We start from the raw sequence: 18,145 nt of genomic DNA on the forward strand, positions 1-18,145 counted from the left end.
TCAACAAACAAACATAAAGTACCTCACACTTAAACTTGGGAAACAATATTAATTCTAATAATTTTCTGGAGGTTTTAATTGCTGGGGTCAAATTGACCCAGAGGGTAAAATATGTTAGTACATGTAAAGGTAACAGGAGGGTTAAACAGAACATTTTTAAACGACCCGCGCTGAATTGCGTGACATATCAGTGTCGTGGGAAAACACCGAACACATCAAGAAAATACTTGATCAGATCTCAGCGAGAGGTTTTTGGTGACCGTTAGAAGAACCATATACCGCCGCCTCTCTGCTCATGCACAGTTTTGCAGTCTGAAACAACTCCACAAGTCTTTGAGCCAATTGGCTTCCCAGTTTTGCCCCACGATGTCATGGAAATGTAACCGAAAAGACGAAAGTAAAAAAAAAAAAAAAAAAGCATTCTCTCCGGGCATCGAAAACAAATTTGGTTCGGGTGTAAATTGCGGTTTTGACACGTTCATTCACAAATGTTCCGGAAGGGCTTCGGCTGATTTGGAGAAGTGATCCCACGGCCTCCATCTCTTTCTCAGCGCTTGATCACTGGCCTGCATGTGTCCAGCCATGTTAGCAGGACAACACATAGATATGCCTACTATCAACTACGCCATGGCCCTGCTGAGACTCCGCCCACTCCTCCTCTCTACCTCCATCTGCCTGATGGATCAGGAGGTCTGGATCGTGGAATATGCCGACTACCAACTGTTCATCCACTCTGTGGTATTCATTGTGCTGTTCCTGTGTTTTAATGTGTGTAATGATTCCTTCTGGTCACATGACATCTATTGTTCTGTCCATCATGGAGAGGGATCCTCCTCTGTTCTCTCCTGAAGGGTTCTTACCTTTTTTTCCCCTGAAGGGTTATTTGGGAGTTTTTCCTGATCCGATGTGAGGTCAAAGGTCAGGGAGGTCTATGTGTACAGATTGTAAAGCACTCTGAGACAAATTTATAATTTGTGAAAATGGGCGATACAAATAAACTGAATTGAATTGAAATTTAATTTAATTTAATTCAACTCTGAAATACAAATGTGTATAAACCTCAAGACATCAGTGGCGTCTTCTAATGAGTCGCTCTTCTGATGCGCTTGTTTATCTGGAAGTGACAAGTGGGTCAGAAGGCCAGGGATCATCACACACACGAGTGTAAACACACTTGAGCCCCCCCAATCTTTTTTTAGTTTTATTTGAAATCAATGGATAGAAGTGCGTCATAAATATTGATTTTAAAAAAGGAGCTGACTTTTATGGTCAGATTCTCAACACGTGAGCTGGATTCTTTTGGACTCTTCAAATCCTCTCCACTTGTTTTAACCCTCCTGTTACCTTTGGGGTCAATTTGACCCCATTCAATATTTAACGTCTCTCAAAAAATGATTGACATCATGTTTTTTGCTTCATATTTCATGACTTTTCCTAATTTATTGGAGACGACTGGAAAAACCTAACATTCACATGATGATATGTTTTCACTGTCCTGAACACAACTTGTACGCATCGGTGTTCTTTGGGGTCAATTTGACCCCAGGCTGTTTTTCACTGTGTAAAACATATTGGAAAATATCAACTTTTTAATTTATTTAAAGGGCTATTTAGGTAGTCAAGAAACACACATAAAGTACCTCACACTTAAACTTTGGGAAACAATATTAATTCTAATAATTTTCTGGAGGTTTTAATTGCTGGGGTCAAATTGACCCCGAGGGTAAAAGATGTTAGTACAATTGAAGGTAACAGGAGGGTTAATGTCCAGCTTTCAAACAAGTCCTCACAAGTATCGCAACACACACACATGCACCAGTGTAGCACCAGCATGTCTGGCCCGGGCCACGCCCTTCCCTCTCTCCCCTGCTGTCTCGTTGGGCGGTGTTGAATTTCCTCCCGCACGCAAAAACCTGCCCGGTACCAAAGATGTCATTGGCTATCTCGGCAAGTAACTGCCACTCCATCGCCACCTCATTGGTCACTGGGGAGCTCAGGGCATCCGTGATAGGCCGGAGATGCTCTCCACTGGTTTTGGATGGGGGGGGTGGGGTGGTATTGATAGCTGGCAGAGGGCTCGGCGCGGTGCAAGGTGGATTCATGCATCGATCCAAGAAGACAGAGCGGCACACAGAAGGTTTTTGATCTTTAGGTCAGATACCAAGCACACATAGAGAATTTATTTGGGTTAATTTTTAGTTAAAAAAAATATTTTATACCATGTTTATAAAATGAATATAGCAATTAAAAGAGAACTGCGTTCCCTTCCTTTAGCCGCTTTATCTTGCTGAAGCCTCCACATGTAAAACTCATGCTGCAGTGAGCCTGCACCCCGCACTCCGGCTCCATATTGCATGGAGGAACATATTTAGTTTGCTCTTTTCATGTCACGTTGTTGGGTTTACTACCGTTTGAGTGTAAACTGCTCTGTTGTTGTTGTTGTTTGGAGAAATAATCCGATTGCACTAATGCTCTCGTTTTCACGCGACAACCCCACGGATGCAGGGGCTTTTATTTTCCCGCGCTCGTCTTTTAAAGGCCTCGACCACTTCACGGGGTTATTCAGATTGGATGCAACATAAAGGGCCACAACCGTTCCTACTTCTGGATCGGGCACGTGTCGTCATGTCAGAACTATAAGTCAAAGCCCCCTCCTGCACCTTTTGTAGGGCTCCTGCCCGTCAGGGTTGCCAGGTCTGTGTGACAAAACCAGCCCAATGGCCAATAAAACCAGCCCAAAACCAGCCCAATGGCCAATAAAACCAGCCCAATGGCTAATAAAACCAGCCCAAAACCAGCCCAATGGCCAATAAAACCAGCCCAAAACCAGCCCAATGGCTAATAAAACCAGCCCAAAACCAGCCCAATGGCCAATAAAACCAGCCCAATGGCCAATAAAACCAGCCCAAAACCAGCCCAATGGCCAATAAAACCAGCCCAAAACCAGCCCAATGGCCAATAAAACCACCCCAAAACCAGCCCAATGGCCAATAAAACCACCCCAAAACCAGCCCAATGGCTAATAAAGCCAGCCCAATATCAGAACTCAAAATATGCCCGTGCCAAACCATATACACTGCTTTTAAAGTGTGTGTATGTGGGCGTGTCCCATGTCCATGTGTGTACGTGCTGATCTGGAGTCAGTTTGGTAGGATTTGGGTATAAATAAATTATTTCATTTAAAATATGGATTTTTATTTCAAGATATTCATGTAATTTGCATGCAAAATAGGTCGACCCGAACCAGCAGACACAAAATTCAACCCGCGGCAACACTTCAAAAGTAGCCCAATTCCGCGGGGAAACCGCGGACCTGGCAACACTGCTGCCCGTGACCTTTTTGTTTGTGCAGTGTCTCCGTTGATTGTAACAAATGCCACACGGCGTGCGTGTTGTGGGCCGTGGCGTTGTCTACGTCCTCTTAGATGTGCGATGGCACCGGGAATCCATCTTCCTCAGCATCACACGCAAATGAAACCTTCTCTGGGCAGCACACTGTCAGCAGTGCACTGACAGTAGGCACAATATAGATACACACACACACACACAGGCCAAGTGAAGACACACACAGACACACGGTAAGTCTGCATGCGTGTCAGCAAATCCCTGCGGCAAAACTCCTGTTGCAGGGGGATTGTTTTTGCTCTCCCCTGCCATGTTTCATCATTCTACCGGCGCGTGTGCTACTTTGTCATCGGTGCACTGTGTGTGTGTGTGGGTGGGTGTGTGTGTGTGTGTGTGTGGTGTGTGTGTGTGTGTGTGTGCAGGGCTTCTCTGAGGATGTTTGTCTGTCTGGGATTTGGCTGCTATCAAATGTTTCGGACCTTAAATGAACAAATATTCTGAGAAGGAAATTGCAGGAATTTTCTTTGATAACTCCCTCAAAATAATGTGCTCGTTTCCTCCTCTCCTACATCTCCTCTCTCCCCACCCACTCCATTTCTGGCCTCCTCATCCTCCTCCTCCTCTTCTTCCCTGCAACAGTGGACGTGAGCTCGGCAGTGCAGCCCATGCAGGTGCCCCCCACCACCACAGCCATCCTTCCAATGGACCTGCGCGTAGTGGACCACCACCCCCACCACCACCACCTCCACCACCAGCAGCAGCAGCAGCCCACCTTCGGCATGGGTCCCCAACCCCACCCGACGGCGCCGGTCTCCGCCGCTTGCCCCGCGTCCTCCGAGCCGGGCCGCGGGTCGCTCATCAGTAAGTGGGCATCTTCTCCCGGTCGTCGTGTTAAACGTTGCAGACGGAGGTCTGGACTCGAACGTCTTTTTGGAAATGTCCCACAGATCAGCCGGAGCAGCTGCAGCAGGAGCTGGTGACGCTCAAACACAAGCAGCAGCTCCAGCGGCAGCTCCTGATCGCCGAGTTCCAGCGGCAGCACGAGCAGCTGTCGCGGCAACACGAGGTCCAGCTGCAGGAGCACGTCAAGGTGAGTCCTCCGCTCCTCGGACGCCGTGCGACCGCACTCAGCACAAATGCTCAAGGGTGGGGAGGAAGCTGCGAGTGTAACCGGATCTGGTGGCAGCGTTGTGCTGCTTAGTCATCCCCACGGGAACCTCGCGGCCCCAGGACACCTTGTAGTGTGTGTGTGCATTTTGGTTGTTGATTCACTGGCGTTTCCACGACGATAGAGTCGGCCAATGGGGACGATCGACCCGGTGGGGAAACGCATAACGGTTGTGTGTTCTCCAGTCGGCGTTGAGCATCGTGGATTCCGCCCGGCGACCTTTTTAAAGTGGCCCGCGTTTCAAACCTCCGATTGGTCGCCTTGTCCAAAAAGCAACGTCTTCTCAATGTGCTCAAACCCACTCTTCTCTGTCTCCTTTTGCTCTCTTCCTCCTTTAGTCGTGTCTCTCTCTCCACCAGCACCAGCAGGATTTACTGGCGCTGAAGCACCAACAGGAGCTGCTGGAGCACCAGAGGAAGATGGAGCAGCAGCGTCTGGAGCAGGAGATGGAGAAGCAGCAGCGGGAACACAAACTCCTGCAGCTCAAAAACAAGGCGAGGGGGCAGGAGAGTGAGTACTGACCTCGATGGCCCACGCCGTCGCCGCACAGCCAAAGGTTGTCGGACGTGACGGAAATGAGCAGTGACCCGAAGGAGATCAGTCATCTATTCCCTTTCCATCCCCTGAATGGTCGTAACTGTGTAGTTACTGTTGTATGTCACAGGATCACGGCAGGTGTCGGAGACACGCGGCCCCTCTGTCGCAGCACCTGTCCCTCTCGCCCCGCTGTCAGAACAGCCTGACCTTGCACATTCACCACGGGGCGATTTCAGAATAAGAGCGCCAAGACGAGGCGAGAGGAGCAAGGCATCGAAGGGGCAAACATGCCCTCGTTTTTTTTTCTTTTTTCCCCGAGATGGATTCGGGGGGGGGGGGGGGGTTGAAAATGGGGATGGATGTTTACGATGGACAGAGGGGTAATACTTCTACAGTTCCCCTTTGATATTCATCATTAGGATGTGAGCGCACTGATGGCACCATTACTGTTGGGAGTGATGCCGGCTGGCCCTGCCTCAGCATTCATACTCAAATGACCTTTGACACGATTGCATTTTTTATTTGATTTTGTCGTGGCAGGAGGAAATGTGTGTGGCTGTTCTTTGAGCTAATTGCTTTTCTTGTTCCTGTAATTGTTTCATACACACAGAAGGCGAAAGGAAACACGACGTTCAGCGCCTTGAATTGCCTCCATATAAACTGGCCCTACTCCATATATTACTCCGTGTTTGTACTTATAAGAGGACTTGAAGGGATCTAAACATGCGGTAAAGGGGCTTTTTAAATTGGAAATGTCTGCTAAGGAGAAAATGACTCGATCTTAATACTTAAATAAAATAAATAAATACATTTAAAAAAAAAAAATCAATAAATAAATTGGAAATGTCTGCTAAGGAGAAAATGACTCCATCTTAAAACTTCAAAGTTCCCATTAGTACGAGAAATGCACGCGTGACGACAGACTTCTCATCGTGAATTCATGTGGTAAAGTTATTCACTCATTGAGTTTTAAAATGCTGCGAACTGTTGTATCTCTTCTTCTTTTTTTTATTAGCGCCCGGCGTCTACGACGTTGTATCTCACAAACATTTCAGCACGAATCCATTCCAATATTCTTAACGGCAGAAGCTCGATCTTCCGTCGGCGAAGTCTATTTCCCCAACCGGTCTCCTCTGCCTCCAGTTTGACGTCTGTGGAAAGAAGCATCGGGTTCGTAAACAGAGGAAGCTTTGTTAAGTACCGCAATAAATCGCGTGGAAGGCAGTCTCATAAAAGCCAATTTCCTTCAGTGGCAAAGCGGACATATCGGGATGTCAGCACTTCCAGCTGCAGCGTGATTTAATGAGCGTGTATTAGCCGCTGTGGCGTTCGCGTACTGTATTTATACCGCTCTCGCTCTCGAGCTCGACGCATCACCTGCCATCGCTCTCGCTGTCACAGCCTGAGAATAAACACACCTTTACCGCTTTTCTTGTATTCTCAAAAACACCTATCACCCCCCCTCCCCCTTCCCTCCCCTCGCTTCTTTTCTCAGATCTCTCTCTCTCACGCTCCCTCCCTCCGCCTCTCCCTCTCCCCGGACGGGTTTGTTTGTCTGCCGCTGTGAAACGAGGGCGGTAAAATTGAGGAGAGGCCGAGAGCTGAATGAAACTCGCACGAGTTACTGAAATAACGTCACGTCTGAAGGAAGCGCTTGGCGAACGCGAGAAGACAAAGCGCACGTTCCATTTTTTGGGGTTGCTGAGTTTCACGCGTCTCTCTGCGTCTCTCTCTCTCTCTCTCTCTCTCTCTCTCTCTCTCTCTCTCTCCCCAGGTGCGGTCGCCAGCACGGAGGTCAAGATGCGACTTCAGGAGTTTGTCCTGAACAAGAAGAAAGCGCTGGCTCAGCGAAGCCTGAACCACTGTCTGCCCAGCGACCCACGCTTTTGGTATGGGTGAGTGTCACAGCCCGCCGCTACAGAAGCACTCATGGCTCGGGATGTGACTGGTGTGAATGGAGAACCTCTGCCATATTGGGTCCAAATTCCACTTTGAGAATTCCAATTCACGTACAGATTACTTGAACTCATCGCGTCACCTTTCTGTCCCGGAATGACACATGTGCATCCTTTCCACAGCGAGCCGCATTGTCACATTTCAAAATGCTAAAAACAAACTGTGAGCTCGTAAAGTTAGTCGATATCTTTAAAATACTTTAAACTGCATTTTTAAAGCAAAGGATGGACACGATCCTGTTCTTTTTTTTTTTTTCTCTCTCTTTCACACTAAATGATCTTTAAATGCTACTTTATGTTTTTGGGGGGTTTCGAAGAAGAAACATTCCACACGTGTGAAAACGTTGGCATCGGCTTGTATTCGAAGCCTTTTCTGATCTTGGCATAATAAAAAATAATAAAAAAGTCCTAAACGTAAAAGCTGCGACGATGAGTGACGTAAAAGTGTCTTTCGCAATCGTGGCAGACCTTCCGGTGTGGTGTGGGTATCCTTGCATGTGTAAGAAGTTGCCAGCGTCAACATCAGCGTCTCCGAGTCTTCGCCAGTTGCCTTGACGGTGCGGCAGAAACGTTATTACCTTCGCATTGAAAATGCGGAAGGTTATGTTTTGATCGCCGTGTATTTTTTTTAATTTTTTTATTTATGTATTTATTTATTTATTTGTATGCGTGTTACTCGCGTAACAAAAAAAGTTGTTAACCGAATCGCATGAGATTTGGTGGGATGATTGGTTATTATCCGGGGACCATTTGATTAGACTTTGGGATCGATCGGGTCAAAGGTCAAGGTCATGAGAAGGTCAAACTCTTCTTTTTACAATAGCACGGTCAATTTGTATCCAATTGGCATGCAACTAATGCCAAAATGTTCATAATTCAATGCCCAATCTTGTGATATGCGAAGGTATGCGCTCTACCGAGTGCCCGTTCTAGTTTGTATTCTTTTTTTATTCTGGCCGGTGATTGACAGCTGGCTCTCTTTGAGGTGTGTGTTTGAAGTGGGCTGAGAGAAAAGACAATGGCACCTCTCACAAGCTTTAAATATTGGACGCGGCTTTCCGCCGAGGCACTAGATGACAGAACGATCCAAAAAGCGTGCGAGGAAAAAGGTTTTTTTTGCTTTCGCCGCTGCCGGTTCTCCCATTTCTTTCCTCCCCCTACCCGTTGGCTTCCTCCTCAGTGCTTCCGTCTTTGAGCCTCGCCGCTCTTCTCATCCCGCATTTCTAACCCGTCTCCATCCCTGTCTCTGTGCATTTTTCAACCAGCTCTCAGAAGGAAGCTAGGCCTCGGCCTCTTTGCTGTCTTGTGGTGAAAAAGACGTGCAGAGGATGCTTTCAGCTCACAGTCTCGGTCCCCTCTCTCTACTCTTTGTCTATTTCCACCCACATTGTTGTCTCCTCTGCTGCGTCATTTAAAGTGTTGACCTAGGGGAGGTCTGTGGAAAAAGTAAGGTACAGTGGGAACAGTGAGATTGGCAAACAAATACATAAATACCGATGTATTAAATATATGTATTTTTCTTTTTTCTTTGGTAGAAAAACCCAGCACAGCTCTTTGGACCAGAGCTCTCCTCCTCAAACCGCGTTGTCAGCGTACACCCACCCGATGCTGGGCACATACGACTCAAAAGACGACTTCCCTCTCCGAAAAACAGGTACAGAACGGGGCCGTGGTTTTGAGGTATTGCTACTTCCTGGCTTTCATATTCCTCCACGTATTAAAAGCAGCCACCCACCGCATGTCTTGAGGGGAGCCCTAATCTTCCTTTTTCCTTTGGCATTAGCAATTGAAATGGCTTATTGGGTTTCAAAGTCAGGCACTGGAGGATTAGAAGGAGCCCCTAAAATAGTTATTTAATGAGGTCTTTTTAACCATTCTTATGTTAATAGGGGCAGGTGGTTGGAGAGCGGAGCTATGGAGCTCTACATTGGAAGTTTAGAGCAGAAGAGAAGAGTTAGGTGGAATATGTAGCTGGAGGCAGCAGCCTCTTTGGTTAGGTTAGCTTAGCATAAAAAGTGGAAGCAGGAAATTAAAAAAACATCTTGCCTGTCTCTGTTTAAAGGTAACACAATCAGCCTCTAGAGCTCATTGATACCTCAAATCACAAGTGACAATTAGTATATAGGTTAGATTAGATTAGATATTCCTTTATTAGTCCCACAGTGGGGAAATTTCAGGATCACATCAGCGGGTGCACATTAGAGCAATAATAAAAATAAAAGATAAAAATAAAACACAATAACAATACTAAATACTAATACTAAAATACTAAATATACAGAGGAAACCAAAAATAAAAATATTATATATATATATATAAATAATATATATATAATAATGATATAATAATTAACATAAATAACAAAAATATATATATAATAATTATATAATAATTTGTATTGGATTCATGGTCTTACGTCGAGTCAATGTGGACATATTCAAGGATTTGAGTCTGAAAATGACTTTCTATTCATCCTTGTGCTCCATCAGGTCTAGACGTTTTGTTAGAAAAGGAGATTTTGGAGAGCCAGTCGACTCATTCAGGGACACTCCTCCACAGACGTCATAGGTCCTACTGTTTGACTCAATTGTCATAAGAAGTGCCTAAAAGAACCCTCAGTTCCTGCCTCTTGGATGCGTCAGACTGTTGTTCCTCCGTGCCCCTGTCCAAGTCAAGTATGGCCGAGCTGTGCCGGTTCACTGAGCGCCCGGCAGCTGCCTCGGCCACCTCGGTGCTCTCACAGCCGGAGGCCAGGCCGCGTGTACTCGGCGCTGCTTCCCACCTGCTGGAGGATTTCGTCCGGCACACAACCTCGAGACGGCAAGTCTCGACTTTTTAGGGACAGTCCGATGTAACTCCGGAGTTTTCCCGGGGTGCTCAGGAATATTCCCGACTCAGTTTCACCCTTCATACTGGCACAAACACGCTTCCCCCCTTTCACGCATCGAGAAAACCTCCGGGAGAGGATTTGAAGGCATTGTTACCTTCGCATTGAAAATGCGGAAGGTTATGTTTTGATCGCCGTGTATTTATTTATTTATTTGTATGCGTGTTACTCGCATAACTCAAAAAGTATTAAACCGAATCACATGACATTTGGTGGGATGATTGGTTATTATCCGGGGACCATTTGATTAGATTTTGGGTTCGATCGGGTCAAAGGTCAAGGTCAAGGTCATGAAAAGGTCAACATCTTCTTTTTACCATAGCGCGGTCAATTCTTATCCAATTGGCATGCAACTCATCCCAAAATGTTCATAATTCAATGCCCAATCTTGTGATATGCGAAGGTATGTGCTCTACCGAGTGCCCGTTCTAGTTCTTTATGGAGAGGCGGAGAGGGAAATATGCCCACTGGAGCGAGCGCACAGCTGTTTGAGGAACTGTTGTGTCAACCCTGAGCAGACACGCCGTGGATCAGACGAGCAGACAGAGGTGACCTGTGTTCGGGAAGGAAGTGAGTGTCAGCGGTCACCCCCAGTTGTGCCCCCCCGCTGTCACACGTGACGTCTTGTCGCCTGGCGGCGTTGACCCGTTTTCTCCGACGTATGCGTGTATATCGCCGATGTACGTTGGGAAGGCGGGGCCAGGCGTGGCGTCCCAACAGGGGTTCATTGTCTGGCGTCTGAGAGGCTCTGTGATGATGGGGAACACAGAGGGCCACTTTGAATGCGGCGGCAGGAAGTCTGCAAGGCCTTCATGACAGATGCAGACTTGTCACGCTGACCCCGTTGTGTCCCTCGCTCTTTCACACACACACACACATATTCCCATACCACACTGCACTGACCATTTAAACCCTGCAGCAAGTCAGCAAACAGATTCAATTTCATACAAGATACCTTCCTTGTTGTCCTGCGACGGTCGAGCCGACGGCTTCCGGCTAACGGGGGCAACGGCGCCGACGACGGAAACTTTATCTTGACGTCGCAAATAGTTTGCTGCTAGCGATGCTCTGAACATCGTATTTAGCAACATTAACGAAATCAAACTCGTTAAAAGCCTGGTATTTTATACATCTAATTTCTTTCTTTCAATCATTTTATTTTAAGTTTTTACAAGTTACAACAGACGATCGAAAACGAATGAATAAAAATTACAAAACGACCAACTATACGAACAATCAGACGAGGAAGAAAAAAAATAAATAAGAAAAAAATAAAAACATAAATCATCAATCATCATCTTCCATATTGAGCCAACTATAAATATCATTCACAGAGTCACTTGGGGCCCAAGATTGAAGAGCCTCTTCTTATGGTTTCGGCATAGTCCTCGCCAATAAACACCTAATTTCAATTTTGAACATTACATTTTTTGCTGACACAACAAGCAATGAAAAGGCGCCATACCTGTCGGACGGGGAAATGCCAGCCAGGTGTCACGATGCTTTATGTTCACTTCATATGCCAACAGGAGAGATGGTTGTGAATGTATGTATATATAATATGCTATTTGTAGATACATTGTGTAAAAGATAAGTTAGCTTTAATGTTTGATCAATAAGTTTGATTTTAAAGAGATTCACGAACATACAAACATACCGACCTAATGCATCATCGATAGATATTTCTGGGAAGCTCCTCCTCTGAGTTTCAGCAAACTACTCTATTGATTTACATAAATCTCCCTTCCTCGAAGGAGCAGCGCGGCTTCCCCCGGCGGCACCAAGCCCGGGACTCCCGTTCGTCAAAACTGATCAATATGTTTGGTATCGGGGAACCAGCAGTGTCCTCCTCCACTCCGCCTGCATCGAAATACCGAGCTCCACTTATAGAGACTTTTAATCTGGTATTGATAACGATGCGTCATGAGATGGATGAGGACTTCCCTTGGAGTGTCGATGGCGATCTCGAACTGTGAGAAACATCCAAAGCTTTATGGCAGTGGTCCCCAAACTAAGGCCCGCCTCCACATTTGGCCCGGCCCCCTGAACAATACCAGAGAAGCATTATGATTTTTTTTCCAGTCTGTCCACACAAATCCTAGACGAGCCCCTGTCAAATAGAAGGGAATTAGGTATTAGTTATTAGTTATTTGGTTATTATTTATTTCATAAATAGTGTTATTTATTTCCTGGCTTTTTTTTCTGTGAAGATCCTGGAAAGGGTGTATTAATATTTGGTTATGTGGCTTTCTGGAAAACAATAAGCGTCTTTGAGTACTATGAAAAGCGCTATAGAAATTGTATGTATTATTATTATTACCTTCGCATTGAAAATGCGGAAGGTTATGTTTTGATCGCCGTGTATTTATTTATTTGTATGCGTGTTATTTGCAGAACTCAAAAAGTATTGAACCGAATCGCATGAAATTTGGTGGGATGATTGGTTATTATCCGGGGACCATTTGATTAGATTTTGGGATCAATCGGGTCAAAGGTCAAGGTCATGGAAAGGTCAACATCTTTTTTTTACCATAGCACGATACATTTTTGTCCAATTGGCATGCAACTAATGCCAAAATGTTCATAATTCACTGCCCAATCTTGTGATATGCGAAGGTATGCACTCTACCGAGTGCCCATTCTAGTTATTATTATTACAATACATGTTGACATTTAGGCTCCCTGTGATCATCACACTGACCCCGGCCCCCATCAGAGAAGGGAAAAGTTCTGTGGCCCTCACAGGAAAAAAGTTTGGGGACCCCTGCTTTATGGTGTCTCGCTGCGTAACAGGAGACCACGCCACGTGTCATCTCATTTTCATCCAACCACAGCATGTCAAGTGAATATGCAATTCTACCTTTGGTTCGGGGTGTCGTTACACTTCCTCGTCTCAAAAGCCAATTTTGGCTCCCCATGGCTCGTGTGGACATTTCTTCTTAAAATGGTGCCTTGTTTATAATGCCAGGACCGTGGGTCGGAGCAGCCCGGGTCATTTTCTACCTCGGCAGCAATAAGTGTCCCCAAAGACGAAGACGCGCTTGTTGCCGGAAAAGAGAGGATGTGAAGTTACAATAAAGTCCGGAAGTGGCAGGATGGCTGAATAAATGAATGAGAAAAATGCTGCTTTGGCAGTTTAGAAATGCTGATTTCTGGGCCGTCGACGGCGGAAAGCGGGACGGTGACGTGCGCCGTGACCGTCTATCTGCCAACGGTGGCTTCTGTTGTTGCACATCGGAGACAAAAAGGAACTGGGGAGACTGGCTCAACAACGAAGGAGAGAGGGAGCTCTGCCAGAGGAAAGAGAGAAGTGGGGATTTAGAGGGAGAGAGGAGGAGGAGGAGGAGGGGATGGATGGAAGAAAGGGCTCCAGTAAAGTGCCAGCATCAGCAGTAAAAACCGGTGTGTGTGTGTGTGTGTGTGTGTGTGTGTGTGTGTGTGTGTGTGTGTGTGTGTGTGTGTGTGTGTGTGTGTGTGTGTGTGTGTGTGTGTGTGTGTGTGTGTGTGTGTGTGTGTGTGTGTGTGTGTGTGTGTGTGTGTGTGTGTGTGTGTGTGTGTGTGTGTGTGTGTGTGTGTGTGTGTGTGTGCGCGCTTTTGCCCAGTAGGCATTAACACCCCTTCAAAGTCACGGCGTCCTGAGGTGAACGCCCCGTGGCGCCCGGTGAACACACCCCGACTTCACCCTCCTTCTCCTTCAACGTCCCCCTCTAACCTTCCATTCATTCTCTCTCTCCACTCTGCTTATTATCTGTCGATTTCTTAATGACTCAGGACGCACAAACGCAACCTTGAGACCCCCCTCTTCTACTCCGCCTTGTTAGTTTGCCTCGTCTTTCCTCCCCTGGCGCCGGATGGACCACAGTTTCTGTCGCAGGCGGTTTGCCGTCGAGCCCGTGTAACTTTTTTTTCCTCTTTTTTCTTTACCACGCCAGTGTTTATTATTCAGCATCGCAAGAGATGATTGTGGCCGTGTCAAAACCGTCAGACGACGACAACCCCCCCCCCGTTCAATCGGCTCAAATTGTGTCTGCGTGCACTGCGCTATCTTCTCGCGCGGCCTTTCCTTCAGCTAATGCACAGCGTTTCATCCCGACCCACTCCATCTCTCTTAACAAAGACTTTGGAAGAGTGCCCTCCACTTAGAAGAAGAAGCTCTCTTTTTTTATTTTTTTATAATTGAGTTTCATAAGTTCAGGTGCGGGTTCCCCTTTAAAATTGAAAGTGCATTTGAAAAAGTGCTCGGACATTATAAATGCACAATTGGTCATCTAATCCCCGCCGACCCGGAGGTGTATTGAGTGCTCGTACCTCTTTGAAGTACATTAAAACTCCGCGGAGCTTCATCCGACCTCGTCCAAGGCTCCAGGAAGCCAGGGGCCAAATGGTTTGCCGTGACCCCTGAATACGTCTTCTGACAATCAACCGCAACGGTCCACAAAGAGCAATCAATTGCTTCCACTCTGCTGTACTAAAAAAGTCCCCGCTCCTTCTCTGAGGCTAATGAACTTAGCGAGGTCTGTTTGATACAAGGTTGCAGAACGAGCAAAAGGTCAACCGTCGGTCAACCCCGCCCGGCTTTAACTAATTGAACGGAAGGAAGCCAGCGGAGGAGGGAATAAAGCTGCTTGTGTCTGGGCTCGTCTGGCAGAGAGAGAGAGACGCGCACCAAAGCCAGATTGTCCAGAAGAGGTCAGGTCCTACCCCTGACCTGACGAGATTCCCAGAATAAAGTCCGCGACGAGGAGGCGAGAGCCCCGAGAGATCGAGAGGCCGGGCGGGCGACGACGGCGGCCGTGTTTTAGGAATCGAAAGAGGCCGCATCGTTAAGGGCGGGGTCGAGACGAGTGCCAGTCGGCGGCCTCTTTTCTGGTTCCAACGTATTTGGTAATGGGGATAAAAAGCCTCGATTACTTTTGAGTTACACTACCGTTCAAAAGTTTGGGGTCACTTAGAAATGTCTTTATTTTTCAAAGAAAAGCACTGTTTTTTCAATAAAGATAACATTAAATTAATCAAAAATATACTCTCTACATTGTTAATGTGGTAAATGACTATTCTAGGTGGAAGTGTCTGGTTTCTAATGAAATATCTCCATAGGTGTATAGAGGCCCATTTCCATCAACTATCACTCCAGTGTTCTAATGGTACATTGTGTTTGCTAATCGCCTTAGAAGACTAATGTCTGATTAGAAAACCCTTGTGCAATTATGTTAGCACAGCTGAAAACAGTTATGCTGGTGATATAAGCTATACAACTGGCCTTCCTTTGAGCTTGAAGTTTGAAGAACAAAATTAATACTTCAAATATTAATCATTATTTCTAACCTTGTCAATGTCTTGACTACATTTTCTATACATTTTGCAACTCACTTGATAAATAAAAGTGTGAGTTTTCATGGAAAACACAAAATTGTCTGGGTGACCCCAAACTTTTGAACGGTATTGTACGTCTCAATAAGGACCGAAACGCCCCCCCCCCCCCCCCACCTTGTGAGTAGATCCCCCCCCGTCATGTCCCCGCTTCCTCTCTCCGTCTCAACAGCCTCGGAGCCCAACCTGAAGCTTCGCTCCCGGCTGAAGCAGAAGGTGACGGAGCGCCGCAGCAGCCCTCTCCTCCGCAGGAAAGACGGAGCCATCACGACCGCCAAGAAGCGGTCCCTCGACCTGGCCGGTGAGCGCCCGCGTTGCTGTATTTCCTCCGTCGGGTACCCCAAAAACGCCACTTTGACGAGTAAAAGGGATTCAAATATCCTCATGACCGCAACGACTGAATTTTGCCCGTAAACATATTTTTCTTGATTTTGTAGAAATAAAATGGAACGCTACCATCGTACAATTTTCAGTGAGGATTTTGATTTTAAAAAAACGAATCCGTACTTTAAAATACGAACACGCGGCAGCAGGAGGATCACGAAACGGGAGCATTTCATCTTTGCGATGACACGGTCGTGCGTTACAGAGTCCGCATGCAACAGCGCGCCGGGCTCGGGTCCCAGCTCCCCCAACAACAGCTCCAGTCACATCCCCAGTGAGAACGGGGTCACCGTCTCCAGCAGCGCAGGAGAGGTAACGACATCACCGCCCGCTCGGAGTGTGTGTGTGTGTGTGTGTGTGTGTGTGAAAGGTGACACCACATGTACTTTGTGACTTGACATTCTGTAAAGTTGTGTGTGTGTGTTCAGGCCTCCCTGCTTCAGAGGTTGGCTGCGAGGGAGGGTTCAGTCAGCCAGCTGTCTCTCTACACTTCCCCTTCACTGCCCAACATCACCCTGGGACTGCCAGCCACAGGGCCGGCCAGCGCTGTGAGTACAGTCGATGCTCAGTATTATGAATCTTTAATGTCGCATTACTCATCACAACCAAAGAATATTTTGTTCGCAAAACTGCTCTCATCCATTATATTTGGCATGGCGGTGCCTTCCATGTGTGCCTGTCTTTCTCCATCTCACTCCCATTCTGTCTCATTTGACCCTGGTTTGTCTCTGTCCATCTGCCTCTCCCTCTCTCTCTCTCTCTCTATCTCTCTCTCTCTCTCTCTCTCTCTCTCTCCGTAGATGGTGTCCGGACACCAAGATGGTGAGAGTCGTCTGGCGTTGCCCGCGCTACAGGGGATTGCTCTGACCCCCCCGTTCATGCCCACGGCCCACCTGCCCTCCTACTTGGCGTCTTCGGCTCTGGACCGGGACGGGGCCGGAGGGGGCCCGGCGGGTCACAACCCCCTGCTGCAACACATGGTGCTACTAGAGCAGAGCCACAATCCAATGGGTCAGTGTCCAGTGAATCTTAGTATAGAACTTACGATATATGATTTGGCTTCATCGGCTCTGTTTTCTAGAAAAAACATTTTAAATCTGTGAGTTGCAACGCTAGTATTATTATTATAATTTTTTTTTTTAGATAAACATCTCTACTTTTGAATGTAATGTCACATGGGCCGTGTCCACATCTCCTCTTTAAGGGGTGTCGTTTCTTTTTGGGACGTGAGACACATTGTTGTCATTTGTGCAAGCCCTTTTGCATTTCACTCAACAAGTTGAATTGCTGATGCGTCACACAACTTTTATGGCGACGGCCTTGTGGACCTCGAGATATCTGAGAAACTTCTTCATGAAATGTCTCCGAACTGGGCACAAACGTCCTCTTGGACTCCACGAGGAACTTATTAGAATTCGGGGGGGGGGGGGGGGGTCAACGCTCACTGTGGCCTCACAAAAGATAATATAATTGGCCATAACGCAAAAGAGCACTTACACTTGATAATTATTCTAAATGACTTGGAGGGGAGGATAGATGTAACTAAAGCGTCCAGTGTAATCTTCTGTTGCGGCTGTGAGTGAGGTGATAAATCTCGCCATCGTGGAGCTGGAAGATGACTCCATCATGTGGCGGTGCTCCTTGTGTATCCCATCGTAAAGCCCCCGGTTGGGTCGTGGACTTCCTCCTGTATTTATCCGTGGTGCATTAAATACATTCCAAAGCAAAATGAATGACGGTCAAACAACAGAATCAAGCTTTTATATATATTTTTTTAAACCGCCAATGACATCCTCCTGTGTTTACCGCAGTCGGTCTGGCGGGCCTCCCGCTGTCGTCGCCCTCCGTCTCCAAACTTGCCCGCGGCCACCGTCCCCTCGGGAGGACCCAGTCGGCCCCCCTGCCCCAGCAGCAGTGTGGACAGGCCCAGGCCCTGCAGCAGCTGGTGGTCCAGCAGCAACACCAGCAGTTCCTGGAGAAACACAAACAACAGTTCCAGCAGCAGCAGCACATCATCAACAAGGTAGCTCAGTGTGTGTGTGTGTGTGGGTGGGTGTGTGTGGGTGGGTGTTTGTGCGTGTGTTGGTCACCATCCAGCCGTGCCTGTGCGCATGTGTCAAAAAAATGGTATCTGAGGCAACATTTGAACAGCTGTGGCAGAGAAGCCTGCTGTGTGTGTGTGTGTGTGTGTGTGTTTTGGTGTCCATCTACACAACTTTGATTTGTTTAATGTCTGTGAATCCCGTCTCTGCTCCCAGATGAATCCGCCTGCAATCGGCGAGTCTTGGAGCAAGTCTTTCTTGTCCATATTCATGCATCCCTACTTCTTCCTGTCACCCTGGCAACTGTGCTTGAGAGGAAGCTGCTTCCATATATGGTCATCCAGGAAGTGTAGCTCAGTGCATCATTGTGTATGTGTGTGTGTGTGTGCGTGTGCTCAAGGTAATTTGCAGCACTATGTGGTCATTGCAGAGAGGGAGGCGGTTGTTTGTGTGTGCA

The 18,145-nt window shown here is 47.1% G+C and overlaps 1 protein-coding gene across 3 annotated transcripts in view; it reads left to right on the forward strand.

Moving 5' to 3' along the window:
* hdac4 (histone deacetylase 4) overlaps nucleotides 1-18,145 on the forward strand; it is a 125,467-nt gene that overhangs the window by 64,395 nt on the left and 42,927 nt on the right. For all 3 annotated transcript variants that reach the window (XM_056425196.1, XM_056425213.1, XM_056425205.1), the window contains 10 exons: nucleotides 3,985-4,206; nucleotides 4,293-4,435; nucleotides 4,852-5,023; nucleotides 6,825-6,945; nucleotides 8,541-8,659; nucleotides 15,435-15,563; nucleotides 15,852-15,958; nucleotides 16,075-16,194; nucleotides 16,447-16,657; nucleotides 17,458-17,669. In XM_056425196.1, coding sequence (XP_056281171.1) covers nucleotides 3,985-4,206; nucleotides 4,293-4,435; nucleotides 4,852-5,023; nucleotides 6,825-6,945; nucleotides 8,541-8,659; nucleotides 15,435-15,563; nucleotides 15,852-15,958; nucleotides 16,075-16,194; nucleotides 16,447-16,657; nucleotides 17,458-17,669 — 1,556 coding nt within the window. The remainder of the gene's footprint in view (nucleotides 1-3,984; nucleotides 4,207-4,292; nucleotides 4,436-4,851; nucleotides 5,024-6,824; nucleotides 6,946-8,540; nucleotides 8,660-15,434; nucleotides 15,564-15,851; nucleotides 15,959-16,074; nucleotides 16,195-16,446; nucleotides 16,658-17,457; nucleotides 17,670-18,145) is intronic.

Source organism: Pseudoliparis swirei, chromosome 2 (assembly GCF_029220125.1).
Source record: "Pseudoliparis swirei isolate HS2019 ecotype Mariana Trench chromosome 2, NWPU_hadal_v1, whole genome shotgun sequence".
In the NCBI taxonomy this organism is placed as follows: domain Eukaryota; kingdom Metazoa; phylum Chordata; class Actinopteri; order Perciformes; family Liparidae; genus Pseudoliparis; species Pseudoliparis swirei.